This window comes from Camellia sinensis, chromosome 4, assembly GCF_055761805.1.
Source record: "Camellia sinensis isolate YWXY chromosome 4, ASM5576180v1, whole genome shotgun sequence".
Lineage (NCBI taxonomy): Eukaryota > Viridiplantae > Streptophyta > Magnoliopsida > Ericales > Theaceae > Camellia > Camellia sinensis.
The window spans coordinates 165728717-165745382 of NC_138964.1; the positions used below are offsets into that span (position 1 = coordinate 165728717).

Below are 16666 nucleotides of genomic sequence, written 5' to 3' on the forward strand. Positions count from 1 at the left end.
GATTTTATTTTTTCATGTTTATATATTTTTTTATTAATTTAAAAATATTTTTTCAATTACACATTGATGTGAAATTATTCCTTGTTTATTTGGTTTTTTTAAGTTATTTTTTTAATTTAAAATTATTTAGGCTTCTAAATTTTAGTTTTACCACATGAATCGAAAAAAGTTATTTTTTTTAAAATATTTAGAAAAGAAAAAAATAAACCAAAAAAATTGCAGACTTTTTAGATTTATTTTTGTTATTTTAAAAAAATTTACTTTTTAAATTTGTTTATAAAAGTAAAGTCTTTTGTATGAAATCAGAGAAATTTGTTTGAGTTTGACAAAAATTTTCTGAATCGAATTTTCTCTATACAAATGTTAAGGAACTTTGATTATTATAAAAATATTATATATCATTTATCTTATAAAATTTTAATATGAGAAACCTTAAAAAAAATTCTCTTTTACTTAGTGTCATATTCCTTCCTTCCTAACTATTTGCCCTACTCTCACCTGGTTACTCATTTTCCAAGCCTTCAAATTATCCACTATTTTGTATAACATTGCTTCTTTCAATGATACTATTTGCATTACACATTTCAAGCCTCATCCAGGTTGTTTGGCTAGCAACAAGAGGAATATCATTTTACCCCCTAAACTTTCATACATTTTTCAATTTAACCCCAGACTTCGATTAATATCAATTTTACACCTAAACTTGTGAAGTTTTGATCAATTTGGCTTATGCCGTCACATTCCATCTGCAATTGGACAAAATGTGCTAACTTGACACCAAAATTCATTTAAAATTTTATTTTAATCCCCAAATTATACCTTAAAAATCAATTTGCCCCTCACGTCAACACATTCCATCAAATTGTTGATGGAATGTGATGGCAGTGGTCAAATTGATCAAAATTTCGAAAGTTTGGGTGTAAAATTGATATTAATCAAAATTTGAGGATCAAATTGAAAATTTCATAAAATTTGAGGGACGAAATGATATTTTTCTCTAGGAACAATCTATTTTGTTAGGGAGTTAACTTCCTTAATGAGTTCGCTCTAACTAGCACAATTTTCATAATCATAAAATTTGTATACATAACATAAGGGCATTATTCTTTGTCATTGGCACTCAACATTTAAGTTAGCTTATTTACTTAAAATAAACTCATAACATAAATAAGTTATTACTTATGGAGAAAATTCAAACTTTGACTTTCCTACCAAAGTCACCTTGGCAAAAGGAATACTTTTTATAAAAAGAGTGTGGGTAAATCCCTAAGGAAAGTGGGTCAACATAGAACTCAACAAGGTTCGATTACTAGACGTGGGAGTCACAATCCGAACCTGGTAATGACCAGCCAGTAATCCCGGATTGCCTTCAGCCTCGAAGACAAAATTAATCATAATATAATAAACGGGGCTTAGCGAAAGCAATAATAAAATATAACCAAGTCTATTGAGCAGTGCATACATGCCGAATTCATAAATATTTAAAACTTTAAACTTCATACATTCATATATACATCACATCAAAGATAGAGTTTCGTACATAACATCCATCCTTAACAAGTTTCAAACAAACAAAAACAAAACAAGTAAAAGGGGTAACAAAGCTTGGCTCCACTCGATCTAAGCACACTCCATCACAGAGGCACTTCAAAAATGACTTCATAGGGGTAGACTCCGAGGCTGCCTTAGACTTAACGTTCCACTTGCTCACCTACACATATATGAGGGAGATGGGTGAATTGGAGCCCAATGAGTAACATCAATATAAAGGGTTAATGAATGAAGTCCAACATGATACAAAACATATCTTTTATTTCAATAAGTAAAATAATTCGATTAGCAATCATATGTCCAATCATATCAATACTTGCGATAACAATAATCATTCAAATCTTTAGACATCCAATAGAGTAACAATGTAACAATATGTCAAAGTCAATAGGACCACTAAGGTCAATCCAATGGGACCACAACGGGTCAATCAATAATTCTTAATTCAATGTGGACCATTAAAGTCTAACATCAGAGATCTTTGTGTTTCAATTAATCCAATGGGCCATGGTATTATTCTCAAAGCAAGGGTCTCACTAAAAAATGTCATGAATACATTTTCACAAATGACATTCATTCATAGATAACAAAATAAGATTCAGAATATTATTCTTGAACAATTCAAAATACTTTTCGAACATAGTTTTATAAAGATATTACTCACAATGGGTTGTACCGCTATTAAGCCTCAGGCGACTACCTACACAAAACACATAATAAAGCACACATTAAAACACGTGACTTAAACGAATGACCCATCTTATTCCAATATTCTTTTAATGTGTTTCTAATTCACTTCCTTATTATCAATGTTTAAACAATACCGAAGAATGTTTATGAGAGCATGAGGATGGAAACATGCACATGAGAGTGTGTTTCAAAAATGCTGAAAATTGGGCAGTTCGCTCGAATGCACCTTTGGCCGCTCGAGCCGTGTGGTCTATGTCATGACCCAAACTCACCCCTAAAAATTTGGATCATAGCCGACCAATAATCACTCGATTACCTACGGCCTCATCCAGATTACAAAAAATCACACGCTTAATTAAGGAATTAAAGTATAATACAGGATAGGGTTATCACAGTCTGTCTGCAAAAGTACTAGATGGTATCAAAGTGGGCTTGAGCCAAAGTGTAATGCAAAATTGAGTTCGCTCGAGCACACACTCGGTCGCTTGAGCCAACTACAAAGGTTTGTAAAAATATTGAAAGCATAGCGAAGTGGTCGAATTCTGAAATTTCCAGAACAGATTTCTGGTTCAAAAACATGAGTTTAAGTTGTGTAACCTGTATAGCTAGAGTCAAAAGCGTAAAAAATCTTTGTCAATCATGAATACACGTTAATTATCAAACCATAGTCCCAAAACCTCTTTAAATTTTCTAAAACAAAACCCCAAACTCAATAGTTTTGCCATGCATGTAATAAATTCAACCTCTTCCCTTTCAAAACATGATCATACGAGATGATAAGTGTGAAATCACGAAGGGCTCTAAAAAATAGTAAGTATAACTCTATGCATGTAAAGATTTTGGTGAAAGTCAACTTAAAGATGATGAATTATGCATGCATGTCCCAGTTTAGTTCATATCTTCCATAATCAAGTTGATTCTTTGATCTTCTTGTCAATTACATAGAATTTACACTTATTATCACATGAATCCAACTCCTACATGAACTATTTGCAAGAATTAGGGTTAAATTCCATACATGGAGCTTGAATTGAAGGTGTGATAGCTTGATTCCCTCAAATCTCCTCTTAGACTTCATAATTCTTCTTATTCTCTCTCTAAAGTAGTTGTCCTCTCTCTCTTTCTCTCTCTTTCTCTCTCCAAATTTTCAGCTCAAAAGATGATGAGAAATAAGCTTATTAAGCTTATATTGCCTATATATAGGATAGATTAGATTAGGCTTAATTAAGTAGGATTAAGGCTAATTAATCTAACTTAAGTCTAATTAGTTCCAATAAAGTCTAATTGGTCTATTCTAATTATTTTGATCCAAATCAAATTTTAATTAAACTTGCCATATGATTCCAAATATTATAATTAGTCTATTGAACTAGTTAATTTTAGTTTCTGAATCCATTTGAGCTTTCAATTTCTCATTTAAGGTTGGTATTCTAATAAGTATTCCATAAACAGACAGATAAATGCAAATTAAACACATAATCATGCAATTATGCTCAATAAAATAATATGTACGTCAAGGTCGTCACAATGGTAGAAGTAATCGACGTACAACTACCTAAGGTAAGAATTATTAAGGCACTGCCTCCATGAGAAGACCCATTGTGACACCATCCTTGAGGCAAGACTTACTGAGGCACCGTCCCTGAGACAAGACCCATTGAGGCACTGCCCCTAAGGTACCACTATCTAAGGCAGGACTCCATGAGGTGATTGCAAGGCCTCCATTCCGTGTAAATGGAGATCACTGGTTGAAGCTGATAGTAGGCCCAAAGATACAAAAAATATCGCAACAAGTCAGAATCACGACTCCTGCAAAGATAGATGAAGAGAAACCTAAAAGTAATGGACTTTCTTTTCATTTACCTAAGGTAATGGCAAGACCAAGGAAGTCCCCTAAGACTTGGTATAAGGCATAGCCCAACGAAACGATTCAGGGCCTTGCTATGACCCGAAGACTAAGAAGTTGCGGATCTTATAGTTTGGTGGCTAAGAGTAGATAAGTCGTTGAAGTGGATTCAAATATAGCTAAACAAAAGGTATGACTCCTAAGTAAGGTCTTTGGAAAGTTGTACCAAGTAAGGTACCACTGAGGTAGGTGATGTTGAATAAGGTACTATCAAGGTACATACCAAAATGGTAAAGACTGAAGGAGACACGTGTTTATTGAGGCTTTGCAGTTAAGACAACGAATATTCTACGTGAACCTAGAGACACATGTCATCACCCTATTGGCCACTTGATATCTTCAATATCACGGAAAAACCTATATATATAATGGTCTGTTTGGTAACGTTTACGTTTTCAGTTTATATTTACAAAAATTTTATAAACTGGTTTTTGTTTATTTTTAGAAAAACATAAACTACAAACGCGTTTGGTAATTGACAAAATGTTTAAAAAAATTTAAAAATATAAAAAAGAGTGAGAAATGACAAGTGGTGGCAATTGGCGGTGGAAGACGGTGGTGGAAAGTGGTGACGATGGGTGGTGGGTAGCGGGTGGTGGTGGGTGGTGGCAGGTGGGTGGTAACGGTGACGGGTGGTGGGTGGTAGCGAGTGGTGATGGTGGTGGTGGTGGTGGCGGGTGGTGGGTAGTGGTGGCAGGTGGGTGGCGGATAGCGGGTGGTGGTGGGTGGTAACGGGTGGGTGGCAGTAGTGGGTAGGTAGCAGGTGGTGGTGGTGGGTGGGTGGGTGACGGTGGGTGGTGGTGGCAGGTGGTGGTCGGTGGTGGCGGTGGCGGTGGTGGTGGTGGGTGGATGGGTGGCAGTGGCAGGTGGTGGGTGGTAGCGAGTGGGTGGTGGTGGTGGTGGTGGCAGGTGGGTGACGGGTGGGTGGTGGTGGTGGTGGTGGGTGGTAGGTGGTGGTGGTGGGTAGGTGGCAGGTGGCTGGTAATGGATGGTGGTGGCAGGTGGGTGGTGAGTAGTGGTGGCAAGTAGGTGGTGGGCGGTGGTGGCGGACGGTAGATGGTAGTGGCGGGTGGTGGCGGGTGGATAGCAAGTGGGTGGTGGGTAATGGGTGGTTGGTGGTGGTGGCGAGGGGTGTGTGGTGGTGGCGAGTGGGTGGTAGGTGGGTGGTGGCTGATGGTGACTGGTGGTTGGTGGTGGCGGGTGGCTAATGGGTGGTGGCGGCTGGTGAGTGGTGGTGGCAGGTGGTGGTGGGGAGTGGCTGGTGGGTGGTGGTGGTAGCGAAAGATGGTGGTGGAAAATGGTGGCGGGTGGTGACTAGTGTTGGGTAGTAAAAAAAAAAAAAACTCAAAACGGAAACACATTTTTTGAGTTTACATTTTTTGGCCAAATTTATAAACTGAGACCACTGATTTATAAATCAAAAATTTTACCAAACAAGTTTTTATTTAAATTTTTATAAATATAAACAGAAAATTAAAAATATAAATATTACCAAACAACACCTTAAAATTTAAGAAGAGGATTTTAGGAGTGGGGAGGTGTTGCCATTTGCTTACTGGCATATTCCTTCTTTTTCTAGTTGTTTGCTCTACTTTCACTTGGCTACTCGCTCTCTATCTCCCATACTATTAACTATTCACATAGTTTTGCCTCTATCTAGTAATTATCTCATACTACACATTTCAGACCTCCTACATTAAACAAGCTACTTTGTTTTGTACTCTCGTATTAGCTTTGTTTTTTCGCTATTTTATTTTTTGACAAAAAGCATATAAAGTGCACGTCTAAAACTTAGCTTCAATGACCCTCATGTGCCAGTTTTATTGGATTAACATGAAAGATAATTATTACTTTTGTTTTATTTTTTAAAATTCAAATTTGAATCAGGAGAGAACTTGAAAATCATTACAAATTCTGTTTCAATAATTAAATTTTACTTTTTATAAGATTTTTGGTGTATATCATTTATTAAAATAAATTAGGTCCTAGAAAGAAATATATAAAAAAAAAAATTTACAATTATACCGACCTACTTTTTTGATGTTCATTTTTTTTTAACACAAACCCGATAAAATGAATTTTGAGTTTTTTATATATATTTATTTTGGGATGATTGGCTTGGGTAAAAGCAGAAAGGGTTGGGTTCTAATTACGTATTTGTTGTCTTCACCCATCATCAGCCACTGAAACCCAACCCAACCCAACAATTTATATGTGTATATATATATGCAACCGTGCTGGGGACCCCAGCACCCCCAGTCCACATGGGCCCCTGTCATTGGCCGATAGAAAAAAAAAAAAAAAAAAAATTTCCAGCCAATAGGAAAACACTGGGGGTCACTGGGGGTTGAAAAAGTGGGGGTGCAAATCATTTTTGTATATATATGTGATGTGTGTATGGTTGCAATGGATTCAATGGTTTGATTCGTTGAAGATGTGGATTTCAGTGGGGGATTTGAAGGCAGATTTCGTAGTGGTAAAGGTGACGGGGTGGGGAAGTATTGGTGGTTATGATCTAGCGGGAGGTGGGTGTTGGGGTAGGTAGAGGGACTTGATTTGGCACTGGTTTAAGGTGGATTTGGTGTTGGTTTGAGGCTAGTTTAATGAGGTAGTGGTCGTGTGGCGGAGGTGTTTTGGCGGTGGCTGGTGGCTATGCTTAAGATGGTGATGTTTGGAGGCAGTGGAGATGGCAGAAATGGTAGTTTTGGTGGCTGTGAGGGGGTAATGGTGGCGGGAGAAACAAAGAAAGAAGATGAATTACACGGGGAAAGGCAAAAAAATCATTGTCCCCCCAAAATATAGTCATGTGGGATGATGGGACAAATTTCCATTCAAAAACTTAACTTGGGTTTGTAATTGTCCTTATTTGAGAGAAAAACAAAATTTAAAAGACAAATGTGCTCGAATTAAAATGTCAAGCATTAAAATAAAATAAAATAAAAACTACGGAGAACACTTGTTCAAAATAAAAGGACACTTCATAGGAATGTCATAGCATCTGTGAGCCCTCACTTTGGGTAACCGATTGCCGACCAGATTTAACCAAATCCAAAAGAATGGACCTACTACTAGAGCAATAGAGGAATGCACCAACTCTTAAGACATGAGACAGAGCTACGATCGAAGTATAGTAGCGTAGTCAGTTTCATTGTTTAAAAAATGAACCGCTAATTGCACCTCACAGAAATCGAGCCGTGCTCAACTGTGTAGAAGGAAGGCACCTTTCCACCCCACCACCACCCTGGTGGTTGATTTACATACTCATGCCACAATAGTTTCCTTGGTATTACACTCATGCCACAAGAGTTTGGACTTTACATACTCATGCCACAATAGTTTCCTTGGTATTACACTGAAAATGAAAAATAATATTCTATTATGCTGTGTTTGGTTGAGAGATTTGAGGAGAGATTTGGAAAGAGAAATGAAAAAAGTAGGTGAAATGTGAATAAAATATGACTATATTTCACCTAGTTTCACACACTTTTTTCCTTTCATTTTTCAAATCCCTCCCCAAATCCTCCAACCAAACACAGCGTTATTGTCCAAGAAGCGTAGTTGGGATGAATATGTGAGAGAGAGAGAGAGACAGAGAGAGAGAGAGAAGTTATTTACAAAAGAATGAATATTTAGGAAATTGATTCTTGATGCAGCCAACTTCAACATGCACATCTTCCTGTCTGCTCAATTTCTGAAATTGATTCCTGGATTCCTTGACAGTAACTGAAAACAAAATGGTGAATTAAACAGAAGGGCCTAGGTTTATAGTTTTGAAAATTTTACAAGTAAATAACATATGAAAGTCATGAAAAAAATTTGAAAATAAAGGCTTAAATACCTAATGGGAACCATATCCACACCAACCTACCAAAAGACAAATGGTATTCTATCTGTATGCCTACTTACTGATGTATCAAAACACAAAACAAAACAAAGGAATCACCAAAAAACTATCCCTGAGATATGAATGCTGGAGGTGGAAGGCTGATAGACAATTGTGGTAAACAAAAACAAAAATACAGTAATTACTTAAGGACCCAGGCATCATAGTTCTAAATGTAGACCTTTGCTCTTTTTCATTTTGAATCAAAATCACTAGGCTGAGGTAAATGTAATTTTATACAGGCTTTTGAAGATTCTATGAGGTGTAACAATCATCGATTTTTAGGAGTAGGTGATTACTAAAAATTTCCTCAATAAAACATTTACAATGAATAAGAACACGTCATCACATCAATGTTGGCAAGGCAATATCAACAAACAACTTGGCACAGAAAGCATATTTATATAATTTTATTATGCATAGAAGATGAGGAAATTGGTTGGTCCCCAATGAGTCGACGACCCAAACTTACATGTCCTGCTCATGTTGATTCAGAATGGCAGTTTTTGCTATGCAAAGGAATGCATCATTGACGTTGTAACCCTCTTTTGCTGAGGTCTCAAAATAAGGCATGCTGTTTTCCCTGGAAGCACACCACTCCCTTGCTGTCTTCTCAGAAACCTGTATGAAAGAATACTTGGACATATGTAGCAAAATAAATCACAAAATAATAACTTTTCAAGTGATTCATCGTATATTCTTACCACTCTGCTATTTCCACCGTCAACATCGACCTTGTTACCAATTAATACAAAGGGAAATGTATCAGGGTCAGTTGGATCTACCTGGAGTCCCATACAAACCAATTATAACCAAACCAGAGGTAACATTCTCTCACATAATAGGCAATAAAATTGTGCAAGAGTGGGGGAAAAAATTAAAAAAAAAAACTAGCTTCTTTCACAAACTTTCTCTTTATATCTTTTTCATTTCGTTTTCTTTTCCATTCACACATTCAAGCATAGCGTTCAAGAATCAGCAGAACTAATTCCACAAAAAATAAAAAATAGAAAAGAGCTACCTGATTGAGAAATTCGTCATGCCAATTTTGAAGTGTTTCAAATGATTTGGGAATATTTACATCGTATACGAGGATGCAACAATCTGCCCCTCTATAAAATGCAGCACCAAGGCTCTGAAACCTTTCCTGACCTGCTGTGTCCCAAATCTATTCAACATTAACACATAGTTTAACAGAGTAGAGTTAATCAATATTTCATCTTATATACAACATTCATACATTATTCAGTACTACTTTCAACTAATTACCCACTTGCAAAGTGACGTGTTTGCCATCAATCTCTACTTCTTTTGTGACAAAATCAGCTCCAATTGTGGATTTGTACTGTTGACTGAATTTCTTATAAACATATCTGGAGTGGCTGTTAACGACCCCCAAATTCAAACAACAATTTCCGACACAACAAACTCACATGTAGCACTTGAATTTAATTCCACAAACACTTGGTAAGAACATCAAATCCAGTTGTCGAGATCAAGAAAGTCCACAACTAACATCAAGGGGTTAGTTAGCCTAGCAGCAACTTGAACCATCCATGATAAGCATCTCAGAAAGTGTAGGTTACGAGTTCGAATTTCATAAAGCATTTAACTTCTTTAGGGTTGTGACCAATTATTACAAGGGGACTAATTGAGTCGGGACAAAGCGCTGGATACCCTCGTTACAAAATAAAATATAAGTAAATAAATAAAGTTCAGAGTACAACAAGATCAATATATTTCTGGACCAATTATGTATGCAACATGTTGCCACATTATCTGAGAGTGTTGTACCAAATTCAGTTAGGTGTTAGGTGATGTGGTGGAAAGAAATCAAAGATTGCACTTATAGCCACCACCACAAATTTTCTTATCACTTCACCAACATCTCATCCAATCTGCAGTAGCTAGTTCAGTAAAATAAATATAAAGGAAATGATCATTCAAAGTACATAAATATGTATGTGTCTATCCAAATTTCGCACGGAGGGGAAGAACAACAAAGAAAGAGCAACAACTGTATTTTTATTTTACTTTTTAAATTTAAGACAGAAAATTACAAAAGTAAGAAATTAGGGAGCATCAATTTGTCTCACTAGCTCATCCAAACTAATTAAATAGGTTTATGGATACTGATTCATCAAAGATGTCTTTCCAACCCTGAAAACACACAAAAACACACCCACAAAAAAGAATAAACAAAACATACCTCAAGAAGTATTAAACCATGTAAGAGAGAGAGGGAAAGAAGAAGAAGAAGAAGAAGAAATTGTCAATAAAAAACAAAGGCCAAATCATACCCACTATCACCAAGGACGATGACCTTCAGCAAAGTTCTTTTTGGCATGGACATGATTCCTTCAACAAAAACAGTAAAGTGGAAATTATATATATATATTTTTGGATTGTGAGGATTACCCCTTCAACAAACAAACAAACAAAAAAAGTGTTGTCTCCTTTTATGGTTTCAATTTTGTCATCAAGCATTGGCTGAATTGACAAAAAAAACAAAAACAAATGTGTTTGGCGCCAGCAATGCTTAATGTTTTTTATTTTAAAGGCATAAATAATGGTTTCTGGTTGATGACCTGTAGAACCTCAATCCTGCCTGTATATCTTTATTCTTTGATTCACACATTATTATTAATTATTAATTACAATGTTATAATATTATACTAGCATAAAACCTACTATGTATGCATAGGAGAGTCAAAATTTTATTTATAGATTAACAATAATAAAACCTTTTAAAATATATATATATATTTTGCACAATCTTAATTTATATTTTTCTTTATTTTTAATATTTTATTAAAAATATTTAAATTTGAAAGAGAAAAAGAAATGTGATTTTAATTGTGGTGTGAATATGATAGGGTGGAGTTAGTAGATTTTGATTATGACAGAGATTTTTAATGTGGTAATTTTTAGTAGTAAAATATACATCAAAATTAGGCCTTATCTTGTTGGGTGTTCTAAATTTTGAACCTTTATGCACTAAGAATTTTTTTCCTTTTTAGTGAACATTGGGCGACATGGTAAATAGTCTAATGATTATTAATTTTTTTTTTATATTTATTACATTTTTTATGATCAAATAGTTATGATTGAAATATAGTCAAATATCTGACCCAATTGATCATGACCACATATGCCAATTAATTTATCTAATACTTAATTGTTTTCACCATCTAAAAAAAATTAGGTGTTTTTATTTATTTTTATTTGTAGTAGAATAAGATAAGTATTTTTAATATTCAATTTTCTTTTAAAGTTTAATAAATAGTTATGATTAAGTTATAGTCAAAATATTTAACCCAATTGGATTATGCCCCATGTAATAGATGTTTTTAATTTTGATTTTTTAAATTTAGCCAATAATATAATTGAATTGTAGTCATGTCTAATCCCATTAAATTGTGTTACTTATATCAATAAGATAGTTGTTTTTAATTTTTAAATTTAGCAAACATGATTAAAGGATGATTCAATAGAAACCAAATTGATACTATTAGTTGATCAGTTTTTTTCATAAGGAGTCTCAAGTGTTTTTTTGAAAGGAAATAAGATTAAGAAGAAAAATATCTTAATATAAAACTAATCATTTAATAAAAAGAGCCATAATATCTCATACTTAAGCTAAATAATATCTAACAATTGACTTTTGCCAATCCAAATATATATATATATATATATATATGAATAATTATTCAAACTAAATATTGATAATTTTTATACCACACAATTTATTAATAAAGTTCTCACATAAACAATAGAATAGACAAAAGTGAAAATAAAAACAATACAAAATAAATAAATAAAGAATAGAAAAAAACATATATCAATTTAATAATTGCAATCAATCATTGAAATGAATTTTTAAGATATCATATATAACTAATAATTAGATCAATAGAGACTAAAAATGTATAGTAGTAATTATACCAAATATTATAGGACAAATGATACATTTGAGAAACATGCATAATATATATATATATATATATAGATATATATTATAGTGAGTTAAAATGAAGTGATTGATAATTGTAATATGTATAAATTATTCAATAAATTTTTTTTTCAAGTACTATCACAAATTACATGCAAAGATTTATAAATCTAGAGCAATTGCTTGAAAAAGTTTATAGACGTAAGTAGATTTTATGTAAAACTATATAGACTGTATGTAAATTTATATGAATTTGAACATGTTGCTTAAAAAGATCTATCATTAAAATATACAATAGAATAATAATAAAAAAATTACACGAAATTTTTTATGGCTTCAAATAGATTTCAATTAAAAAAATGATTAACCTTGAGGGATTGTTTGTAAAGCTCTATGTATATTATAATCTTCCCTAGAGAGGAAAAATAAATAAATTATTGGAGTTGACGTGGGTAGGCCCATAAAGGCCATAACCCACTATGAATAACCCAAGCCTACCATTTAGGGCCCAATACATAACCCAACTGATAAGGCCCAGCACAGCTGGAAGTCAACATAACTTGAAGGACCAATGATATTCAGACACGTGGCAGGTAAAGGGAAAACCACATCAGCAGACAAAGATCTACAAAGTTATTACCACTGCACATCGCCATTAATGCAGCCCCTTACAGCATTTATTACGACAACATCTCTCCGTCAGGACAGTACGCCCTCACCCTAAACAAGGTAAGCTATAGCATAGACTTTTGGCCAAAGTGACAGGTCGAGAGGGACAACGAAATGATTACCAAAGGATATAAGCAGACGTTGAAGACAAGAAGAAGGTTAAGCTTTTCTATCTCTAATTCTTATCCCTACATCCCACTTCCTCTTCTTCTAACTTGCTCGTCCGAGGGTTTGCTGGGGGACTCCCCGTTCCCCGTTGAACTCGTGTGCAGGTTCATTGGTGGGCTTGACCATTCAGATACCGGTTGGAGAAGCGTGGACCAATCCGACCCATTCCATCTGGAGCCCGTTATATCATAACTGTATCATCAGTTGGCGCCGTCTGTGGGAACGCTTTGCTCCGCACGCCAGTTGTGCTCATTGTTGCCGGAGACCCTGTCAATAACCCTTTCCTGCTACCCATCAAAGTGTATGGTCACGACTAGATCCATGACTTCTCACCAAAATGCTGCCGACCACCAAGCCGACCCCCCCAATCTAAACAACCCACCACAGTATTTCATCGAGCTTATCAACAGCATTAATCGCATGGCCGAGCAAAACCAAGCTCTGATAAATGCTCTACTCCAAAGAAACCTTCCTATGCTTTCTCCACCACCTCCCGATATTCTGCCCAACCAAGAACGAGCCCCGAGCCATACTATCTCGCAGCCCTATCCACCCAACTTGGAAGGCTTCCAACCTCCTCCTCCTAATATAAATTCACCACCCCAACCCCCACATCCATCGGTCCTGGCACCAACCCCTGAAGGGGAAGCCAGTAGCGTCCAACCCCCGCTACCTTCCGGTGGTGATAACATCCCTTTCTAGGATGCAGAACTCCGAGCCATGAAGCTCCAACTCCAAAGGGTCATGCAGAACATCCAGCATAAACCCTCTACCACAACAAACTCACCATTTGTCGCCTCCATCCGGGACAAACCTCTACCCCCCAAGTTCAAAATGCCCACCATCGACTATTTTGACGGTATGACGGATCCAGTCGACCATCTGGAGACCTATAGAACCCTCATGATCCTCCATGCATTCCCTGACGAGATCATGTGTCGAGCTTTCCCCGTGACACTGAAGGGGTCAGCTCGGCTGTGGTTTAACCAGTTACCAGCAGACTCCGTCTCCACTTTCCAGCATCTCAGTGACTCCTTCCTCAGCCATTTTATTGGAGCCCAGCGCCAACGCCATCCGGCAACCCAACTCCTCAACATCCGCCAGTTAGGGATGGCAATATCAACCCGGCCCGACGGGGACCCGGACCGCCCCGTCCCGATAAATAGGTTTTTCCTCGAAAATTATTCCCCATAGGGCCGGGGCTGGTATTAAAAAACACATCCCCGATAATTTTCGGGCCGGGGACGGGGATTAATTTCTCGGCCCCGGCCCCGGCCCCGGCCCAAAAGTTCCCCGAAAGTTCCCCCGTATATACTATTAGTTGTATTATTATTATATTATTCTATATCTCTTTCATATTATTATTATATTATTATATATCTCTTACATACATCTCTATCCTCTCACTCTCTGACTCTCATCTCACTCTTTCAGTCTCACTCTCTCACTCTCATTCGTCTCTTTCTCACTCTCTCAACTCTCTGTCTCTCGTTCTTCTTTTCCTCACTCTCTGTCAACTCTCGTTTCTTCTCTCTGTCAACTCTCGTTCTCAACTTAGCCCCGACTCTCATCTCAGCCCCGACACCACCACTACCGTTGGCCACCGCCACCGCCGCAGAAGCTGTGTCTCTTTGTCACCACCACCGAACCCACTACCACAACCAGTGATTGTCGATCTCGCGCCCAAATATGTTAGATCTGAACTCTGATCTGTTATGTCTCTCTCTCTCTCTCTCTCTCTCTCTCTCTGTGATCTGATCTGTGTACTCAGATCTCTCTCTGGTATTGTTGTTGAAATCAGATTTTTTTTTTCAGATTATTATTTTTTTTTTAAATTTAAATCTCTATATGATCTGATCTGTGTACACATATTGATTTATTGATGATGATGAAAACATATTGTTGTTAAAAATAGATTTTTCTTTCACATTAATTTTTTTTTAATTTAAATCTGTGTCTGATCTATGTACACATTGATTTGTTGTTCATGACAAAACATAGTGATTATATTGATTTGTTGTTGTGTTGAATAAAATTCAAAAAAAAGTTCGGGGATTTTTCGGGGTCGGGGAAACCCGATCCCCGTTAGGGGACGGGGACGGGGAGTTGATGGGTTCCCCCGCCGGGGATCGGGGGCGGGGACGGGGATTTTTGAGCCTTCGGGGATCGGGGACGGGGAGTGTAGTCCCCGGCCCCGCCCCGGCCCGTTGCCATTCCTACCGCCAGTCCGAGGGGGAGTCCCTATGCAGTTTCGTTACCCGCTTCAACACTGAAGCCTTGTAGGTGGCGGAAAACGATGATAAGGTCATCCTTATGGCTTTCATGGTCGGACTACGGTCATCTGATTTCATCTTCTCCCTCTCTAAAAACCCCCCACCTCCATGGCAGCCCTACTCTCCAAAGCCCAAAAATACATGAACGCAGAAGATTCCCTAGCCGCTCGCCAAGACACTACAGCAAAAAACCCGACCCCCCGAGAAAAGCGAAAAGACTCAGAAGCACCCAGTACTAAACACCCCACTATACCGACCGACCCCTTAGAGTTGACTGTACGGCATCAGCCCGACCGCCTAGTCGGTTCAAACGGTACACACCCCTCAATTCCCTCATAGAACAAGTCCTCAATCAGATCCAACGGGAATACTCCCTCAAATGGCCCCAACCATCACGAACCCCTTCCAATCGGAAAGACCAGTCCAAATGTTGCTGTTTCCACCAGGACCACAGCCAAAATACCGACGAGTGCATCAACCTCAAAGATCAGGTCGAGACCTTAATACGTCAGGGACGTCTTAGCCGGTTCACGGACACCCCCCCTCAGTAGAGGAAAAGGACTGAGCCACTCAGAAACAACCGCCGGCGCACCTTTCCCTAGCAGCCAGCCGAACGAAACTAAGGCCATGATTGCCCTCCACAGCAGCCTCGGCCGCAAGGTAATCCCCCCCACCTATTGGAGAAATCAGAGTTATTTCAGGTGGCATTGCTTGTGGGAAACAATCCCACTCGGCTCAGAAAGCAGAACTCAAAAAGATAAGGCAGGGCTCAGACAAAGCAGTTGCCACGGTGGACCAACCCTCCAAATAGCCCAAGCAGTGGGCCGAGCCTATCACCTTCACGGACGTCGACTGCGCAGGCATTTGTTACCCTCATGATGACCCTCTCGTCATTTCTGCCCTCATCTCCAACTACAAGGTCAGACGAGTTCTCATCGACAACGGCAGTTTTTCAGACATCATTCTCCTCAACTGCTTTCGCCAGCTCAAGATTGGGGAGAAAAGTCCATCTCCTCTCCAAACCCCTTTGGTCGATTTCACTGGTGACCGGGTGACCTCCATTGGCTCCATCGATCTTCCTCTCACAATCGGCGAGTACCCGCGGTAGACCACAAAGTTGCTCACCTTCCTTGTTGTCGACTGCCCTTCCACCTACAATATCATCCTTGGCTGCACCGCCCTAAATACTTTTCAAGCTATCATATCAACTTACCACCTTGCCATTAAGTTCCCCACCGATCTGGATGTCGGGATAGTGAGAGGAGAGCAGACAGTTTCCAGGGAGTGTTATGTCGCCTCACTCAAAGAAGTCATGCTGAAGGAGGCAATGATCATTAAAGGGCTTGACGTCCGAGATGAGGACGAGTTGGCCAGATGAGAGCCTGTGGAAGAGCTCGTTGAGGTTCCCATCGACCCCGCCAACTCGACCAAAACTGCCAAAATCGGTAGCCAACTATCCCTCAAAGCAAAGGCCGACCTTACTGCCCTCTTAATCGAGCACAACGATGTATTTGCCTGGACCCACTCAGACATGCCGGGTATTGACCCCACATTCATAACCCACCGCCTCAGCA

At 38.0% G+C, this 16666-nt stretch overlaps 1 protein-coding gene across 3 annotated transcripts; it reads right to left on the reverse strand.

The window, feature by feature from the left end:
- Window positions 1-7410: 7410 nt before the first annotated feature.
- Window positions 7411-10612, reverse strand: LOC114293566 (ras-related protein Rab7). Of its 3 annotated transcripts, none has more exons than XM_028237660.2 (7): window positions 10331-10612; window positions 10164-10190; window positions 9304-9403; window positions 9052-9198; window positions 8735-8764; window positions 8503-8651; window positions 7411-7870 (listed from the first exon to the last, which is right to left on the reverse strand). In XM_028237660.2, exons 1-7 carry the CDS (start codon window positions 10381-10383, stop codon window positions 7807-7809), a joined length of 570 nt encoding a protein of 189 aa, XP_028093461.2. In that variant the 5' UTR covers window positions 10384-10612; the 3' UTR covers window positions 7411-7806. The 3 variants fall into 3 exon arrangements, with proteins under 3 accessions (XP_028093461.2, XP_028093459.2, XP_082722936.1); XM_028237658.2 differs by having other exon boundaries at window positions 8735-8815; window positions 10331-10605; XM_082866810.1 differs by lacking the exon at window positions 8735-8764.
- Between the last annotated feature and the right edge of the window lie 6054 nt (window positions 10613-16666).